At 44.2% G+C, this 19,493-nt stretch overlaps 1 protein-coding gene across 3 annotated transcripts in view; it reads left to right on the top strand.

Moving 5' to 3' along the window:
- The window catches only part of CTTN (cortactin), a 49,775-nt gene extending 47,858 nt beyond the window's left edge, over nt 1-1,917 (top strand). For all 3 annotated transcript variants that reach the window (XM_006131050.5, XM_089778582.1, XM_089778581.1), the window contains one exon: nt 219-1,917. In XM_006131050.5, coding sequence (XP_006131112.2) covers nt 219-355 — 137 coding nt within the window. In that variant the 3' untranslated portion in view covers nt 356-1,917. The remainder of the gene's footprint in view (nt 1-218) is intronic.
- Nucleotides 1,918-19,493: the final 17,576 nt, after the last annotated feature.

The following is a 19,493-nucleotide window of genomic DNA, read 5'->3' as shown; positions in this document are numbered from 1 at the left end:
TGTAAAAGAAGTAAAAGGGAGTCAGTTGCTCAGAGAAGTCTTTTGATTATCACATCTTCTAGTCTGTTTTTAAACTTCCCTCTTTAGCACATTGAAGGAAGTGAAAATTAGTAAGGCTCCTCTGTGAATTACAAGTGCCATTACCTGGGAAAAAGCTGACCACAGTAGAACAACATGTGAGAGTACTAAACACATTGCCTCTTTCAATCTTTCCTCAGCGGGCGATGATGAGATTTCCTTTGATCCAGATGACATCATCACAAACATAGAAATGATTGATGACGGCTGGTGGAGGGGAGTGTGCAAAGGCAGATATGGGCTCTTCCCGGCAAATTATGTTGAGCTGAGGCAATAAATAATATTGTGTACCGATATGCCTTAATGCCATAGTCATTAAACCTGATTTAATACACTACAAATCATGATGCTTTTTTGAGGATGGAGGGGTATATACATATGGCTTTTATATTTAATACTTTGCTGATGCTTTAAAAAATGTTTATGCCACAGAATTCGCTAATATATTGTAACTGATGTTCCCCACCAAGGCTCCTGGTAACGATTTTTATGCATTTTGAAATGTTTTTCCTTATTCTTTGCCAAATTAGTTATTTGTCATTAAATGCCATCTCAAGGACTATTAGCTGCCTGTCATTAAAATGCATGTTTACTCATCCCTGTAAGTGAACAGAAGAACCTAGTGATTAAGTGCAGTTAGTCTTCCACTAAATGTTGTCAGCTAAAGATCATGGCTATGCAGGTAATTTGCATTTCCACTTAAGTAGGAGTATACCTATATTTCCATATATCTTATATGGATAAGGGAAGAGAAGGACTTGAGAGTTACAGTTAATGACAACTACCTAACTTTGAAAATTGGCCAATGATTAGAAATACATTGAAGTTACGAAGGAAACAGTCCAGTAATTCATCATTTCATTTAAAAGTGATGTCTCTTAGCTTGTGTCTCTTTCTGGTGCTACTGCTTTTGTCTTTTCCCCATGGACATCTTTGCATTGCCTTTTGCTTATCTCTTCATTCTCTCTCCCCTCCCAGAAAACCCTTTTTAAAATTGCTACAGAAGTGCTTGCAAAATTCCATTGTTGTCTCACCCAGGAAGGTGCATCCAAACTAGTACTCCTACCTACAGTAACAGTATGTCTGCCTTAAAGATTAAAAGGCAGTCCAGTGTTGCTATATTGCATTGTGTGTACAAATATCTTTTTGTGCATGCAATGAAACAGGCCTCCAGACAGTTATAACCATATTTCAGTCAAGAAATGTTAATAAAAATAGCATAAAAACATTCCAGACAGTCTCTACTTCTGATCTACTCCCTGTTTATATCTACAGAAGAAACTGCCAGTAACATTTCTCCTTAACAATGGAGTTAATCCCGGGTTGTTGTTTTGTTTTTTCTCCCAAAATAGAAATTGACGTTCTTGTCACTTTTAAAATTTGGTTTACTTCACCACAACAGTTAGTGTCCCTACCAAAGATAGTAAGTTCTCAGTAATAATGCGTATGTTAAATGCGTATGCTGCCTGTATTCACCTCCTGATCAATATGAAAACAGCAGGGTGGAACTGGCACATTGCAAATGCTATTTTCACGAGCTACAAATCTGAGCCAGTTGAGTACAGAAAATCCTTGTATAAAATGGCACATTGTGTCTAGGAAGAAGATATCCAGTTGAAACCAAGTTTTGGGTGATTGGGACAATCTTTTTAAATGAATGTCTTGTGTGTCATATGATTATATTTTTTCCTCTCTCGTGGTTTCATCTCTTTGTCATATTGCATTAATAGATTGGGTTGGGTTTTATACACAATTTATTTTATCCAATTTTGCATAGAACACCACCTAGGATATATGATTTTTGTAAATTAAATATTCAAATAAACTTTTTGAACCATTTTCCTGGGATACTTTTCAATTTTAAAGCAATGTATCAAGAATGTCGAGGTGTTAGTTCTGAGTCATTGTTCACTCACCTTACTATATCTAGAGCTCTGGGAGGGTACGAAATATATCTGTATCTGCATCTGCAAAAATGAGCCGTGGATATCTACAGCCACATCTGCAGATACCCACAGATTTACAAAGTGGATATCTGCAGATTTACAGGGCTCTAACCATAACTGCTTCCAGACTAGTCAGACCCTTCCATCATGAATAACAAGTATTTCCAGGAGACAAACGGCTATGTAGTGGCAGGGTGCCTTTCTGAATGAGTGTCCCTGCAGTGCTCTGCTAAATCTTCGGAACGCTTTCCTAACACAGAGATCCACTGGCTAGCCTCCTTTTCTTGCCCCCATCTGGAAACATTTAGTTAAAAATAGGCAATATGGGCTACAGTTTCAAAAAGTTCAGCTCTCATTTAGATATTGCAGCTGACTTCTCCTCCTCCCCCCTGAGAATGAGAAGTGCAATTGGATCTGGAGAACAATGGGAGCTACAGGATACTAAGCTTGTAGAAAATTTGACTCTGAACTGTGCTTTTTGGGGGGGAGGAGGAGGGGAAGAGGTGAGCTGTTTGTACATAACTGGCTCCTAAGGAATCTAACTACTGCTTGCGTCATACGGCATTACTCTTGAAGCCCCACTGTTCAAGATCCTGGAGCACTGTGGAAACCACTTTGGAAGAAGCTTGCTGGAAGTGGGTGGTATCTGTATAAGGAGACAGCCAGGCCTTCTGGAATCAAGGAAGAAATGGTAAGTGGCTTGGGATTTTGTGTTCAAAGCGGTAGCTGAGCTTTATGGTACTGGGAAGGAGGGTACATTTTCTCCTTCCCTCATGTGGACAGTAGGGTCACAGATATTGTGAAATTCTGTGGGACACCTAGAATTCCAAATTCCCTTCTCTTTTACAGTAATGCTGCCACACAGCTCTTCCCTTCACTGTCAGACCTGGATCACCTGAAAATGAATAAATATGCTAGTTGTTTTTGAAAAAATGAACATAAATGAAAAGAGATCCTTATTAGCTGCTACTAGGACTTAGACTTGCCTCCTTCAAGGGAATGTTAGGGCCGTATCTCAGAGCTTTTTGACTCTCTGCAGATGCAGAAAGATAACACTAATGCTTTACATTTAATTCATATTTTGAAGGTTTTCTTTGTAATTTAAAGAAAAATAAGTTTCTAATCCTTTATTTTACATTCTGTTGCATATTTGGGAGAGGGGGCAATGGGACTAAAGCTGGGAACTTGTGTAATGGGGGAGGGAGCCTGCATATAACTGATATATTCATTTAAATACTCTTGTTTTTAAAAATACCTGCTGTGTATGCATCTAAGTTAAGAATAAATATACATGGCAATTACCTGCAACATTCTAGAACAGCTGAGGCATGGAGTGGAAATGGTGTAGGTTTGCAATGTCAAGGGTTAATTGTTATACTGAGGAAAGTATAATGGAGGGCTGTCCCTTAAAGAGCTGTGCCAGACAGGCTTGCCTCTTCAGGTGGAGGAAATGAATTCAATTGGGGAGGAGGAAAATGCAGTGGTTAAAAGCCTACTTGGGAAAGCAGGAGTAAGCTTGTGGCTCACTCAGCGTAAAGAGCCAAACAGAGGGACTACAAGCAAAGCCCTGTGAGTCAGCATTTTGTGTAAGGTGTGGGAGTAGAGCTAGGAGCACAGGAAGAGGCCCTGAAAAGGCTACAGGGGCAGAAAGATCAGTTGGGTAGAGTTCACAAGGCTGGGAATGCACAGAAGAGAATGGGGATAGGTGTGGATTCTCTGTCTAGTGCCACACTGTTGGGGTGCAGTAATTCCCTGTCAATAACACAGAATTGAGTGGTTGTTTATACTGTTACCAGCAAGTTGAAGCAGTGACCCCCTGCCAAGGAGGGGAGGATAAAGAGACTGAGCAGAGTCCAGGAGTGGCTTGAACTGCACAATGAGGTAAAAAAGGAAACAGCCCCTTAGAAAGCATGGCTGTGTCCAGCTTAAGGCTGGGACGGAAGACTGGTTTTGTATTTGTTTGGACTTTGATACTCTGGAAGAGTGTGAATTGGCTGGAGATCTGTTACCTCAGCAACTGAACTGTGCTGAAGGTGAGAGAAGATAAGGAGAAACTGAAACAGCAGCTGGGCCTGGAGCCAGAGCAGGTAGGCCCCTGTTTTGTACAGAACAGAAACAGTGTCTGCACAGTCTTTTCCTTCTAACAGCTGCATGACGGCAGTAACTGTTTTACTCTCTGGATAGGTACCCATTCAGCAGGTACCCATTTTCATGAAACAAAATACAGGACTACGTAGCACTTTCATGCTAAGTGACACACTCTCAACAGTGAGAGAACTGGTAGAAAAAAGTAAGTAGCAATACATAAAAAAGCCAAATATTTGGCTTGCACCAGAAGTGACAAATTTAGTCAAAAGAAGGTAAAGAAGGATACATCTAGCAGGCAATTGGGAAGATTGTTAAAGGGATGCTATCAATTTAAATCATTCCTTAGCGTGATTTGGGGTTGTGGGGGTTTTTTTCTTTTCAAACTAAGTGTTAAGACACACCTAAGATCATTTCAGCTGAAAACTTTAGAATATTTCCCTTATTTTGGTTCATGTATTTGACAGCATGTTAGAATGGTTGGTTCTAAGGCTCTCCCTGTGGTTTTCACTTTTGTGTAAATTTTTCACAATCTACTCAGGAATTGCTTGTTAAAAATAATATACATTTCAAATTTAAAAACAGGAGAGTTGGGAACAGGCATAAACTTTGACTAGACTGCTAGTTGGTTGGACTCCTCCTAAGTCTTCCAAAAAGGGTAGTTTTTTGCATGAAGTAATTTTTCTCCTTTTGAGGGAAGTAAATAAGGAACCTCCTATGAAGGGCAAAGCCCTGAAGGCAAAGATTAAATTGTCTTCTGCTGGACTTACATCTTACAGTTTTATATGTGATGTATATAACTTCAGTATTAGGGATTTGACTATAAAAATAACTACTGCAATGCTGCTGTGTCTGCTGATCTAAAGAATGGAACTCACTTGTGTAACTCCCTGTATAGTGAAGATGAGACTATATTTAATTTAGCAGCTTCCCACTGAGACTAGTATCTTAGAATAAGTGACAGTTTCCATACATAAATACTAGAATTTGCTGCCGAGAACTCTCAAAAAAAATCTGTGGTCTTACTAACAACCCATAGTTTGGGAAGATAAGAGGTGCCTTAAAAAAGGTCTATATTTGTTACTCACTCACGTAATGATGCAGCAACATTTTGTGGTAGAGGTTGAACCTCTCAAATCCAGAACACTCTGGTCTGGCAACATCTGTGGTCTGGCAGGGCCACTGATGTTGCTGTACCAAAGAGCCTGGAGGCAGGAGCAACACAGGGGCTGGGGAACCCTGGCTGGGCCAAGCAGTGTCTGGGAAGCCTCTGCTTTGGCCAGGGAACCCCCGCCATCAGCAGGACCAAGCAGCATTTGGGGAGACCCCATCCTGGCTGGGGAACCCCTGGCATTAGCAGGGCCAGGTGACCAGGGAGTCCCAGCCAGGGAACCCCCGGTTGAAGTGGAGGCCCAGCCAAGAATCCTGGTAAACCCACACAAGTAGCAGGGTTGGTGGAGGCGGGCAGCTGGAATCTCCAGTGGCTGCAGGGCCAGCCCTAGAGGCGGGGCAGCCGGGCACCTGGGCTAGGGACCCCCCTCTCCCAGTGGCAGCTGGCTGGCTCCTGTTGGGAACCCTGGGGAACAATGTGGCAGCGGGGCAAACAGCAGCTGAGCAGTCCCTGCCGGGAGACTTTGGGGCAGTAGGGTGGGGAGCTATGCCTGGTTAGTGTTAGGAGGGCCAGCGGCAGGGCAGGGAGCCCCAAAGAGAGGAGCCCAGGAGTGGGACAGCCAGCAGGGGAGCACTGACCTCCCCTGGTCCGGCAAACTCCCTGGTCTGGGACCGCTCCAGTCCCAGGGTGCTGGACCAGGGAAGTCCAGCCTGTATTATTTTTCTGAATGTGTGCTTTTTTTCAATTAAATATTTGTGTTGGTAGCATCTATATATTCTGTGTGCCCATGTTATTGCTGCCTTCGAGGTATTTTTCAGGCATTGGAAATATAGCAAAGTAGCTGATTCTTGTTTGTAAGTAGAACTTGTACTGATGAGCAGTCTGCAACAATACTCTTGTAAGAACTATCCAAGTGTAAAAGTTATCTTAGTGAGCAACTTATGGGAACAGGAAACAGGACGATTGGGGTCTCTCACTTGATTTATCATTGATTATTGTATGACTTTGGACAAGTCATTTAACTTCTCTCTGCTCCCAATTACCTGCTCCATAAAATGAATAGATTAATACTTTATTATAGGCATGCTATGAGACTCAATCAATGTTTAAGAGCCTCCAGTAGAAGGTGCAATGGTAGCATTCAATATTTGTATGCAGTATCCAAACATTTTGTTATTAAATCTTTTAAATGTCAGTGTTTGTTTGTTTATAATATAATTAAATGTGTCATAAAAATGTCCCATAAAACATTTATTTAGACTTTCCCCTTCCCTACGTCTCTAAAACAGTTAGTGGCAGTTATAAGACGAACATAATCAGAAGGGCAGTTACATGGGAGGTAGAGAAATATTCAAAGAATGTGAAACAGCCCTGATAAATGTACTTGTATTTGTACAGCAGGAGCTGTGATAATCTGTTGTGCCGGGTATTTTCCCATTAGTTTCTGAATGTGTTGCAGTCATGTGATTCTAACGTACTGATGGGTGTCCCTGTGTATTGCTATGAAATAGTTAACCCAGTGTACACAAGTTTTCATTTTACATGTTCTCAGTTGGCAGAAATATTTTGTCTAGGGTAAATCTGAAGCGCTCGTCCAATCTTGCGCCTGAGGATTATCTCCTCTGAACTGTAGGCAATCCTGATGCTTTCAGAGAACCCTCTGACATCCTCATCCATCACATAAATGTCTAGACTGTGTTGCTCTTTCGGGATACCGGAAGTATCCTGAAATAGCAACGCCGTGTCTTTAAAAGCGCCTGCTATTTCCCGAAATAGCGGGCGTGCTATTCCGGCATCACTGTAACCCTCGTTATTTTGAAATTTCAAAATGAGCTCTTTTGATTTAGACTCGGAACAAGCTATGCAATTTGCATAGGGCAAATTGCATAGCTTATTGTGATAGAAGTGTGCTTGTGTAGACACATCCAAAATATCCTAAACAGGACTGGGTAGTGAGTACTCTGTGCCTTCCTGATAGGTTGATAAACTATCCAGCTATTTTAGAAAGAAAGCTCTTGGCCAATATGAAGATTCTAGCAAGGATGTGTGTTAAATGTAAAAAGGTACTGCAGGTAATGCATTAACCAAAGAGACTGATGAAGAGGTAATCCACAAAGTTCAGTTGGGAGAATTAGCATATCAGAGTTGTTTTAAGAGCCTAGCAAATCTTTATCAATGTATTTCTAGACTGCATTTTCTGAAACCTCCTCTCCTTAAGCTGCTGCTTTATTTTTAGTTTGCCCAGATGGCAGGCTTAAGAGGATGGTAAAAGATGCTCTTGCATTCAATTTATTTTATATAAAGCCTTGAAAGCTGTGGAATATTCAGTGCTAGATTTTTATGGGCCTTTTCCTGTTTTACATTGTGACCTGAGTCTCTGTAGTGGGGATAAATTAACTCCAGCTATTCAATTTTTGACAGTTAACTAGAACCAATGATTGGAGGAAATTACAGTCTGTAGCATAATGGCAGTCACTTTGAATTCCAGATTTTGTTTCACTAGTGTGATCTGAAACATCCCTGTTCTTGTTTCTCTTCTTGAATTTCTCTCTCAATCTTGTTTTAGTTACTAAAAGGAGCTGCATTCAAATAGCTGAACTCCTTGTTTTCAGGAGAATGAGAGACAGAAAAAAAACCCTGAAGAATATGGGTGATGGTGTCTGGTCTGATGCCTGGCCCAAGTTAAAGCAGCCTCAAGGTTACCTTAATTTATGCTGACAGCCTATGGGGCTCTAAGAGCTATTTGACAAACTGTGGATTATCATTATGCAGGGGAGAGTGTGTCCTGCATGTTGCCCCTCCTTCACCCAGCTGCCTGTCTGAGATAAGGTGGGGGGCAGGTGGAAGCTGGTGCTTGCCCCGTAGCACTGGCTCCTGCCTGTCCCTTCCTCCCCCCTTCCTGCCGTGTAAATGTGTAACTGCTAAAATTTTGAGCGCTTACACATTTCCACAAATGATAGTTATGTTCAAATGTGTGTAAATTAGGGATCTTATGTCTACATTGCAGTGTAAGCCCAGGATTATTAGAACTCAAGTTACCATACCATAGCTTTGTTAACCTAGAGTTTGAGCATCTATACCTATTTGTAATCCCAGGTTAGGAAATGTAAGGTAAGTGCCACCCGTCCAAAGCCTGCACCTGGCACCACATCCCGTCCTTCACTCCAACTCCCTGTCCCAGGTCACAAACCAAACCTTCTGCACCCCCTTCTGCATCCATATCCCCTCCAAGATCCTGCAACCAATCCCCTGCCTCAGGTCACTACTCCCTCCTGGCCCAGGTCACAACCCAAACCCCAGTACCTCCACCCCAGGCCACAACCCCCTCCCAGACCTTTATACCACCTCCTACTCTCTTTTTCCAGGTCAGAATCCTCTCCTGCTCTCTCATCCCCCTCCCAGACCCTGCACCCCCCTTATACCCTAGTCTCCTGCCCCAAGTCACACCTCCCTCCTTCACCCTCACCTTCTGCACCCCAATCCTCTACCCGAGCTCCCTTCTGCCCCCACTCTCTGTCCCAGACACTACACATTAATATCATAGAAGAGTTCTTGACCAGTTACCAAATTATTTCCCACTCTCGCTCTACCCTGTGGAAAAACAGGTACCTGCCATCACCGTGGGGCTTCCAGCCATATAAAACTAAATTGCCCAAAACATCAGCTCACTCCATGATCCACAATCAGGGCCAGCTTTAGGGAAAATAGCTCTGTGGGTGAACTTGTATGTTGGTGCCCCTGCCCCTCCTCTCCAGGCATGGTGCCCCCCCATTTCCCTTGGCTTGCCATGGTCTTCCCCACCTGTGGACCCCCATCCTGTGTCCCCTTTGCCATTAACTTCTGTGTCTCCTGCACCCTAACTCCTACATTGTGCCCCTAACCCCCAAATTGTCACCTTTACCCCCAAACCCTGCACTTACTTCCCATCTCCAGCCCTGCGGTGTAGTGTACCTACCACATTGCCTCCCCGCCCAGTATCATGCCACCTCTTATGCCCAGTAACCCTCATTCCCAGTGGCCTGGGATCAGCACAAATCCGTATGCCCAGTGCCCTCCCACCCACAGATCTTCCACACTGCCTAGCATCCCCAAAACTGCTCAGCACCCCATATTCCTGAGGGCATGTGGCACCAAAAAATTAATATTCACTGCACAATATTTAAAATTCTGCACATTTTATTGTCAATAATTAAATGTGGAGGCTCCAGCATGGGAGTGGCAAGCACAGGCCACTGTCTCCATGAAGGTGAGAAATGATGCTGCATCCCTACAAACATTCCTCTGCTAGCATAGAGACTTGGCAGGGAGACACCTCCGGGTGCATGGCAAAAGGCCACAGAGCAGCATTTTACAAGATGGTGGAGATGTCAGCCGTGACCCAAAATCCATTTGAAAGACAACAAAGAAATAAAGGAAAAACTTAAACAACAACAAATGGTCTGGTAACACTTTAAAGACTAACACAATATATTGATGGTATCATGAGCTTTCATGGGCATAGGCCACTTCTTCAGATGACAGGAGTGTTAGAAAAAGAAATAGCTGATGCTAATGACAGAGTCCAGCCCTTATCCAGGCCCTTGCCTGCCATGGCTCTGGGCCAGCACTTCCCAAATGGCCTTTTCATTTCCCCCTCAGCCTGAAATGCAAAGTGGTGCTAGGAATGTGCAGATTAGTAAGAAAAGGACCCATCAGACACCATCCACAAGAAATGTCTCTTCCCTAAATAAACATTTTCAAAAGCAAATCCCTCTGCCTGCCTACATGGATAACAAGTATCTCCCTCACTCCCTTGTGTTCTGCAGCCCTGATTGCTGTTTTTCTGTTCCAGATTCCCCCACCCTTTTGTTTCAATTTCTTGTTGACACAGGCATATTAATCATGAGCAGGAGCAGTCACTTTTTATTTTCTTTTAACTTCCCCTCCTCCATAGCCAGGGTAAGACTATGTACCTCCCTCTCCTAGCCTGGGTCTGCTGCTGATTTCTGCTGGGGAAGGGAGGACAGGGGATCCTTGGCATCTGGGCTTAAATTTCAAAGCAGGAGGAGACAATGTGAAAAAGAGCTTAGAGAGGTTGCAGGCAGGGCAGAGCAGGGGCAAGGCACACGGGCAGGAGAGGGGCTGGGGCAGTGCCTGGTAGGAGCAGGGAGAAGCCTGGTGGCCAACGTGGAGAAGGGGCCGAAGGGGAAGAGGAAAAACTGACCAGAAGGAAAAAGGGGCCAGAGGCCTTGTGGCACGCCCCTGGCTAACCCTGCACCTGGATCCAGGTCACCCAGCCCGAAGGCCAACCCTGTCCATAGGCACCAGTGTGAGTGCCCCAAAGCAGCAGCAGTGGAGGTGAAGGAACTCATGAATTATAGTAGGTCTGAGGCGTGAGAAGGCAGTGAATAGATTAGGAAGAATGCCAAGGTAACTGGCCTAGGTTGTAAGGGCTGGAGAGACACAGCATCATCCCAAGTCCCTGGTTAAGGACAAGTTGGAAGGGAAGAAGACAACTCCCTGGTTAGAGTTTTTAAATATACTAGCTTTGGCTGAGTTCTTTGTGACTGTACCTCTGGTCTGCCTCAAGTATGAGGATTTTCAGGGTGACATCATTGTAACATTGGGAATGTGCTCCCTGTTGATTTAATAGGTCATAACATTAGCTATGCCTGGGCAGGCGAATACTATTGTAACACATAGCCAGAAGGAACTCTGCAGCTTTGTCTGTGGCCAGCAGGGAGGGCTGCAAGGAGAGAGAAATGCACTCACTCCTTTTTGTCTTTTGTGAGTAGCAGTTTGCCCTCAGAGGAGGGATTTGAAAATTCCTCTGGTTTTACAGAGTCCGCTTTGAACTTCAGTGAGACAGCAAAGGAGTTTTTTGAGGCTCAACGGCCTGATGCTTCCATGCACCGGGGAGAATTGTAGCTCAGACTACTACCCCAGCGGGGCAAGGGAAAAGTAGGTATTTGGTAGAACAAGGTTTATTATTTAGGGAGGCAGGGGCGGATGAGAGCTTTGCAGGGCCCAGGGCGTGGGGCATATTGAAGCACGGGGCCTGGGGCAGCACAATTTCGCACATGCGCCACGGCCACAGCCGAAAGGTAGTAGCGCGTGCGCAGGGCCTATTGAAGTGCAGGCCCCAGGACAGCTACCCTGCTTGCCCTGCCCTATAGCCACCTCTGTAGGGAGGCTCCCACAGGAAAAGTGGGACACCCTGGTGATATTTGCAAGCAGGTAGTTGTGCCTGGTAATCACAGAATGGAGCTGCTACAGTTGGGGTGTGTCACACAGCACAGTTATTTGGAAATAACTGACTTTATTTGAAATAACAGTATGAGCATCAACACAGCAATTCCATTACTTTGAAATAAAATCAAAATAACAGATGTCTTCCAACTTCGGTAAACCTCATTCCATAAGGAATAACACTCATTCCAAAACAGCTATTTCGAAATAGCTGTAGTGTGGATGTTCCACTGCTGCTATTTTGAAATAGCTCCTCCCCAAGGCCATTCAAACTAATTACTTCCCCATGCCCCTGGGGTTCTAAATCAAGGTAGCATGTCCACATTAGGGGAGCCTGCCTCGTCTGATTTTGAGGCTTCCTTATAGTGTAGACGTGCTATTCCAAAATAAGCTATTTTGAAATATTGCTTCTGGAATAGTTTATTTTGAAAGAAGTGTGCTGTGTAGATTACCCTTAGAGTTTGAGTACCTGTTTGCTGAACACTTAGCAGTGGAAAGAACAAGTGACATGCTTAAACAGAATGTTTGTTGGCCTTGCATGCTTGAGATAGTCACAGATGAAAGGGACCTTGCAAAGCTCCTTGAGAGCCATTGCTCACAATCAAGGAGGTGTTTGCCAGTGTCTATAGATCAGGGGTGGGGAATCCCTGCTCTCAGCTTGCCTGGATCCAACCCCTGAGGTTCAGGGCTCATGCCCCCCCCCCCCCCCATGGCACCACAGGGCTGGGGCACACAAATCTACTAGCCTGGGTCCCCTCTAGAGTACAAGGGGAATGTCTTTCTTCTTCTCAGTCAGAGGGAAGGGGGGCACATCAGTGAGGGTTTGAGCTTTGTTTTGGGATTTGTTTGCTTGCTTCTTGTGTGATTTTTTTTTTTCTTCTGTGGGTCAGCAGCCTCTGACCCAAAATAAGATTCCCCACCCTTGCTATAGATATTGCAGGCACCTCACTAAACCTTCCAGGAATTGAAAGAATGATACTTATGATGGTGGATTTGGCCACCAGATTCCCTAAAGCCACCACTCTGTATAATGCAGAAGCTGAGATGGGGGTTACTATCCTATTTACCATATTAAGCAGTCTAGATTTTCCCAGGAAAATCTTGTCTGATCATCTGTGTCGTTTGCAAGATGGTTTGGTGCCGAGTGAGGCATATAATATTATGGCTGTCCCTGTCATCCAGAGACCAACAGCCTGTGGAGAGATTCAATGGGACAGTGAAAGCTGTGCTGAGGGTGTGTGTCACCAAGTGGGAGGCTGACTGGATGTGTTACTCCCTTTTCTATTATTCACATAGACAAGTGTTCTGCAAGAAAATGTGTCATCTCTTTAACAGTGATGGAGCTATTAAACCAAAGTACCGATCCCCACGGTTAACCTGGCAGTGCTAACAGATTGCTACAACTCTCTTCTTTTGGATGCCATAGACTGCTTCAACCTTGTAATAACTCCTTTACTCCTTTTTGCTAGTTAATAAATCCTTAGCTTATTATGGAATTGGCTACAAACATTTGTCTTTGGTGAGAGTTTGAGTTACAAATTGATCTGGAATAAGTGATTGGCCTCTTGGGACAGGAATCAATCTGAATCTTTTATGATCTCCAGTGTAAGCAACACATTATGTCCAATTTGCCTAAGTGGCAAGATAGACACATGGCCAAGGGGATTGTCTTTGTCTCCATGGTAAGACCATTGCAATGCTTTAGGATTGAACACTTGTTCCTGGGTCTGCAAAATCCAATTCTAGCAAACACAACCAGTTTGGGGTGTCAGCCCAGCTTATTGATACGCATGGATGTGAATCACTCCAGACAGTCTGACCAGTTCTACCACCAAAAAGATTTGTATAACTGTGTCTACATTGGAACTTTTGCCAGCACTTCTGTGTCAGTTAGAGGCATGGTTTGTTTGTTTTTTTCAAACTCCTATCCAACATAACTATGAATGTTGTTAAAACTTGAAAGGCCTTACTTTTTAAAAGCTGAATCGATATTGGACAAAGTAGTTGGCTTCCACTAGAGCTAGTGCTAGCTCATCAGCAGTGGATACTCTGATCAGGTTTTTTCCATCAACTTTTTAGGTTAATTGAGGTACTATTTAATTAATGACTTTCAACTTCATTATGTCCCATAGGCTTGTTTTCCCTGGAGAATCCAGGTTTCTGTATATTAATTGTAATAGACAACATCACTGTTTGGCTAATTGCATAAGCAAGCTTCATTGATTCTAGCACAGAAAATGCAGGTGTTAATATTTGTTTGTTCACTTTGACTTTCAGTGTTGACAGTGATTTGAAGTACAATTTAATTAATTGCCATTATGTGAATTTAAAAATATACCTGTCCAAAGCAGTGGAGTTGATAGGATGGGGGAATAATGTGATACTCTTAAATGGGAGTCTTGGAGCATCAAAATTCTACTTGGACAACTAAAGTAATACTGTTTATTACTAAAAACATTGATTCTGCTATCCGTGTTTTTTGTATCCATCTAATCAAGTGCAGTTTCTAACCTGTTTGCTTTTAGTTGATTTCTTTTTTTGTGTCCACACTAAACAGAACCTGAGAAAATGAGTTTTGTGGGAAAACAAAACTTTACAAACTTCTCATGAGGGTAGAGGGGTAAGGTCCCCCTTCAGTTATTAAAAATCCTTAGAGAAACCAGCTCTGATTCCACTGAATCCAAAGAAATAAAACTGATGGGAGAGTGAAGCACTGGACAAATAGTAAATTATATTGACTACAAATGCATAAAGTTATTGCATAAAGGCCATATTTTATCCTTTCTTTGTGTAGCCTTACATCAGTGCCTGTGGCTGTTCTGTTTGAGCCAACAGCAGTATGTTATCCTGAATGTGTAGCCTGGCCCACTGACAATATTTAGATATGGAATTACACCCTCTACCCTGAGCCTAAGTCTACACTAGATCAGGCAGGTTGGCTTTAAGGTATGCAAAATGCGTAGCTGGATTTGGCTTACCTTAAACCGAGCTGCCTCGGTGTCCACACTGCAGCGCCCATCAGCTTCCCTTACTTCTCGCAGAAAGAGAATTGCAGGATGTTAGCAGGGGCTGCCCTCAGCGTTCAGTTTGGGGGTCTCCACTAAACCTGCTAAATCAACCTCCCTTCCCTATACAATGGAACAACTGAGAAGCACATTGCTAGAAAGGGAAATAAACATGCTTGTCAGTCTGGATTGAAAGATCACCCAATATAATGATGATGAACTTTGTTACCATGTGATCTATATACTATGGGGAAGGCAGCCACCAAGCATGAGCCTCGAAAGACAAGACTGCAGTATTGTGTTACTGTGAATTTCCCTGTCTTTGCTGTTTCCTTCAGCTAAGGAATTATTGCCAAAGCATCTGATCTAGATATGTTCCAAATAAACCAAAACATTTTATCTAGCAGATAATCTGCCATTTAAAGACCTCAGAGGCCTTGGGGTTTGTCCAATTTACAATCTCTGATGGCCAACAAGCAGTGTAGTTGCACCAGAGCAAACCCTTGGAGCAGAAAGCCCCAAGCCACTCCAAGCCGTGATTTGCTCAGAGTAGGGTTAGATAACTGTGGTTAAAAAATACTGAAGTCTTGTCTGTATTTCAGACCCCACCACTGTGCCCATCAGTGGAGAATTAGTACTAATTCTTAGTGGAAACTGGACTCAAATGCTGGATAAATATCATGGAAGAGGGTCGAGGAGTCCTGTGGCACCTTATAGACTACCCGAAGTGTTGGAGCATAAGCTTTCGTGGGAAAAGACCCATTTCGTCAGATGCCTGTCATGTCATGTCATGCATCTGACAAAGTGGGGCTTTGCCCACAAAAGCTTATGCTCCAACACTTCGGTTAGTCTATAAGGTGCCACAGGACTCCTCACCGCTTTTGCAGATTCAGACTAACAGGGCTACCCCTCTGATACTTGATATCATGGAAGAGTCAATCGTCACTCTCCTCCTCATAGGCATGTCAGCATAGGAAATAATGGAACTTCAGTTTTCCCAGATGTAAATAGGCATCATAACAGTGATGATAAACATTACCTAAACATCTCAACCAACCTTTAGCTGACAAAGGCAGCTATATAAGGGCAAAGGGTTATGTATGTTATTCATGGACTGGGGACAACAGTAACTAATGCAAGGATCTTCCAATTAGAGGTGGAGGCTGCTGTAAAATGAGATTGTGCAAAAGGTATATGTATTGAAGTCAAGAGCCCAGCTTTTCATGGCAAGATTTTGAGGTTTCCTAACTGCCTTGCTTCTACTGGGAATATGTGAGAAACCACTACCTCTGACGTACAAGTTACTTTGCTATGTTTGGGAAGAGGGAGAAGGAAAAACTGAGGTGGGAAGAAGTCTATATGCCTTCTCAGATACCAGTTGTTGGGTGTCTTTTTCTTTTTCTCTCCCAAGAGACTAGAAGATTTACCTGGCTTTGCTTGAGTCCTTAACTCAAATCTTTTTTTCTTCATTTAAATCATTGTTCTGGAGTGGGTTTGGGGATGAGGGGTTCAGTATGCAGGATGCCCTGGAAAGAGAGGCCAATCCCAGCCCTCTCTCACCATAGCCATTTGGGGCCATGTGAGACGCGCCTCTCGGTGGCCACTGCAGCTCTAGCAGGCACAGCCCGGGGAGGGGTGCATGTCTCTAAGCTCGGAGAGAGGCAAACACACAAAAAGACAAGCTCCTTGAAATATATAGTAGATAGCTGTCCCTTTCTTCAGCTCTGACCCCTTACTGGCCCACTGTGGTCATTCTGCAGTATAATTCCCTCCTTCCAGACTTCTCCCTTTCCATATTATGAGTAACAATTGAATTCCAGGCACATCACATCCCAGGCTCTTGGCAGAACCAAACCCTCACCTTGCTTAAAGTTATGATGAGAAGAAGCTGCCTACCAACTTTAGTGATCCTAGCTCTTACCGTTTAGGAGTTCTTGGGCGGGGCGGGGGGAATGGGCTGACAGATGAACTGACACACATTTCTAAAATAAATAGTAAGATCAAAAAAGTAGGAGTCAGCCCCACAGCATGACCCTCTTGTAAAAATCTGATCTTGTAAAGTGTAGTTTACTTTGACCAAAATTGGTAGACCGCTTCTAAATACAAGTGATAATGCATCCGTGTATGCCAAAATCACACTTCATTGGGCAGGGCGGGAAAGAGTTAGTCCCATGTGATTTATTTTATGCATTTTCCTGTGCTTTCTTTGCCATTGGTTAAAGCAAGTCTGTACTCAGAGGAAGTATGAGCTTCTTTGCACCATGTAATACAACACAATTATAATTATTAGAAGGGACTGATCTAAAAAGTTTTTCTTAGTTTATGACAGTATTGCAAATAATACCTTTACAACCGAATTATACAATATATGGGTTATCTGCTCAGCCAGAGATACCTGGCACAAATTTAGTTATCTGCTTACCATAGCAGAGTACAAAGACAATGCATGAAAATTACACATGTAACAGTAGTAACGAGTCTTTGTGGTGCTATAGAATGTCTGTTAGGAATTGATCATGTGAATAACTAATTATGAGTAAGTACTCTGCTGGGTTCCCCTGCCTATAACTATGAGCTGCTCTCCAGGCAACAGCCTTTGAGCTCTGTTTACTCACAGAAATAGTCACAGTAATTTGCAGCTATTTGGAACATTTCTACTCCCCCTCAATATGTCTGTGTGATCTGTTCACTAGTCTGTTAGCCTGCTCATCACCTCCACAGCTGTATGCATTGGTGCACCTGAAGTCTTCCCTGCAGCATTTGATCTCCTTGTTGCACAGGTGCTATGACAGCTGCATGGATGGAGCAGGTGCAGGACCATCATGTTGGGAACACAATGCCCTGTGCTGTCCCTGGCCCATCTCTTGTTGGCAGGGGACACTTGAGGATACTGAACAATTGCATGATTCCTGAAGAGTGACATAATTTGCATGTTTCAGGTACTGGCTGAAGGAGACCTGTGTTGGTGGAGTGTCTCACTTGTTAAGTGGTCCGTAGTAAATAACTCGCAATGCACATTAGCCGGAGCTTTTAGCTTCTTACTGCACAGTACTGCTAGAGATACCACTAAGCCCTAGGCTGCTGACTTGTAAAAAGCTGCAGTATAAATGTTGCAAGCTATACTGAGTAAGGATTTTTTGATGTAGCCATGGCCTGGTGCTTTGTTTACTCTGTGGTTAAATCAAGTCTGTACATGCCATGAATTCAGACTGGTACTAATATATAAAATATATTATATAATATACAAAATCTGGTTTATTTAGGTAACTAGTTAAACATTCTGTTTAACCATCTCAGAGGGGAAGCTGTGTTAGTCTATACCTTAAACAAACCAATAAGTCCTGTAGCATCTTAGAGACTAACAAAAATATATAAATAGCATCAAGAGCTCTCATGGGCAAAACCCACTTCCTGAGATAATGGGTTTTGCCCACAAAAGCTCATGATAATATATATATTTGTTAGTCTCTAAGGTGCTACAGGATTACTCTTTGTTTTAGTGCAGTGTTTCCCAGGGAAAAAAATACCGGGACTCAGCGTGGTTGCCGGGGTGTTCTGGGCTCCCAAAGGGCTCGTGTGGCACCGGGTCCGCCAAGCCCTTGGCCGGCCTGGGCATAACCTGCAGCCCGATGTTCCAGCTCCCGGCGGAGGTGTAGCTAGGGGAGGTTGGGAGCGGGGGGTGGGGGGTTTCGATGTAAAATGGAAGGTTAGGGAATGTGGCCAGCCCCAGGGAGGTGCAGAAACAGGCAACTTGTACTGAATATCTTTTAACTTTTATTAAAATGCTTTTAACTATAACTTTCTATTTAACAGTTTTTACAGGCGTGGGCACCAAATAACTATTAACAGGAACAGTAAACAAAATGCAGTGCAATAGAGGAAAATACCCTGAGGTTTTTCCAAATCCCAGTAATTATCAACAACCACCCAGGGAGTTTAAACAGTTACATTTACATTAATTTCACTCATAAGGTCTAACATCTATCTAACTCCTAACAGTACTATTTAACCAACTTCTAACTAACTTTACACAGCAATACTCACACTTATCAGACACACAAGGGACAACAGAGACAACAGCAAATTCGGGTATACAGTTATGCTCTGCAGAAGATTCAGTTGATTTGGTGAGCGGGAGCGGGCCCTTGGGTGATCAGCTCTCAGACCTGGCTCGTGTTCTGCCTTCCAAAGTTTCAGGAACCCTCAACTGGATGCAGAAGAGGAAGCTGTTTTATAGAGAGAGCAAGAGCTTTCCCGCGCTTCGCTGTGGTAGGCTTAACAGATTCTGTCTGACTAGTGACAGGACTGAGGGGGAAGCGGAGGGGGTGAGATGGCTCTTGGCTGGTGCAAACTTTGCATGACCCTTACCTGTCTGTTTTTTTAATTCCTGCTTTTTACTAATCTTAAGTCACATAGTGCAGGATTTTTGGTTTGAGGGGAAGGTAATCTTGGGCTAGGAAGGCTATGCGCACGAGGCCTGGCCAGAAAAGAGCCTGCTTTTACGGGGGTGAGGAAGAGGGGAGAGCCGGCCACCGGAAGCAGCACTGTACAGGGGAAGCGGGGCGGGCTTTGGAGATTTGGGGTGGGGGGCAGCCGGCAGAAGCAGACCTGGCCAGGGGGCAGGGGACTGGCCGGGAGATTGGGAGGAGTAGGGGAGAAGCGGCTGCCAGAAGCAGGGCTTGCCTGGGGCATCGGAGCTGGCTGTGAGAGATTGGGGGGGCTGGCGGAAGCAGGGCTGCCGGGAGTCGCGAGGTCAGGGGTAGGGAACTGGCTGGGGAAGATGGGCGGGGGGGGGGGGGGAAGGGAAGCGGCAGCCGGAAGCAGGGCTGGACGCGGGCAGCAGTGCTGGCCAAGGGAGATTGGGAGGAGAAGCGAGGGAGAACTGGCTGTCTGGGAGGGGGTTGAGGGAAGTGGAGCTGGACAGAGGCGCAGGAGCGGGACTGACCCGGCCATTTATAGATCTCAGGGCGCTGCCCCTCCCCCCCAAAGCACAAGTGAGTCCGGCCTGGGGATTCTATTGTGCCCCCCCACACAGCCCCT

The sequence above is a fragment of the Pelodiscus sinensis genome, chromosome 5 (assembly GCF_052426305.1).
Source record: "Pelodiscus sinensis isolate ZL-2025 chromosome 5, ASM5242630v1, whole genome shotgun sequence".
Taxonomy (NCBI): Eukaryota; Metazoa; Chordata; order Testudines; family Trionychidae; genus Pelodiscus; species Pelodiscus sinensis.
This window is presented reverse-complemented; position numbering and strand designations above follow the sequence as displayed.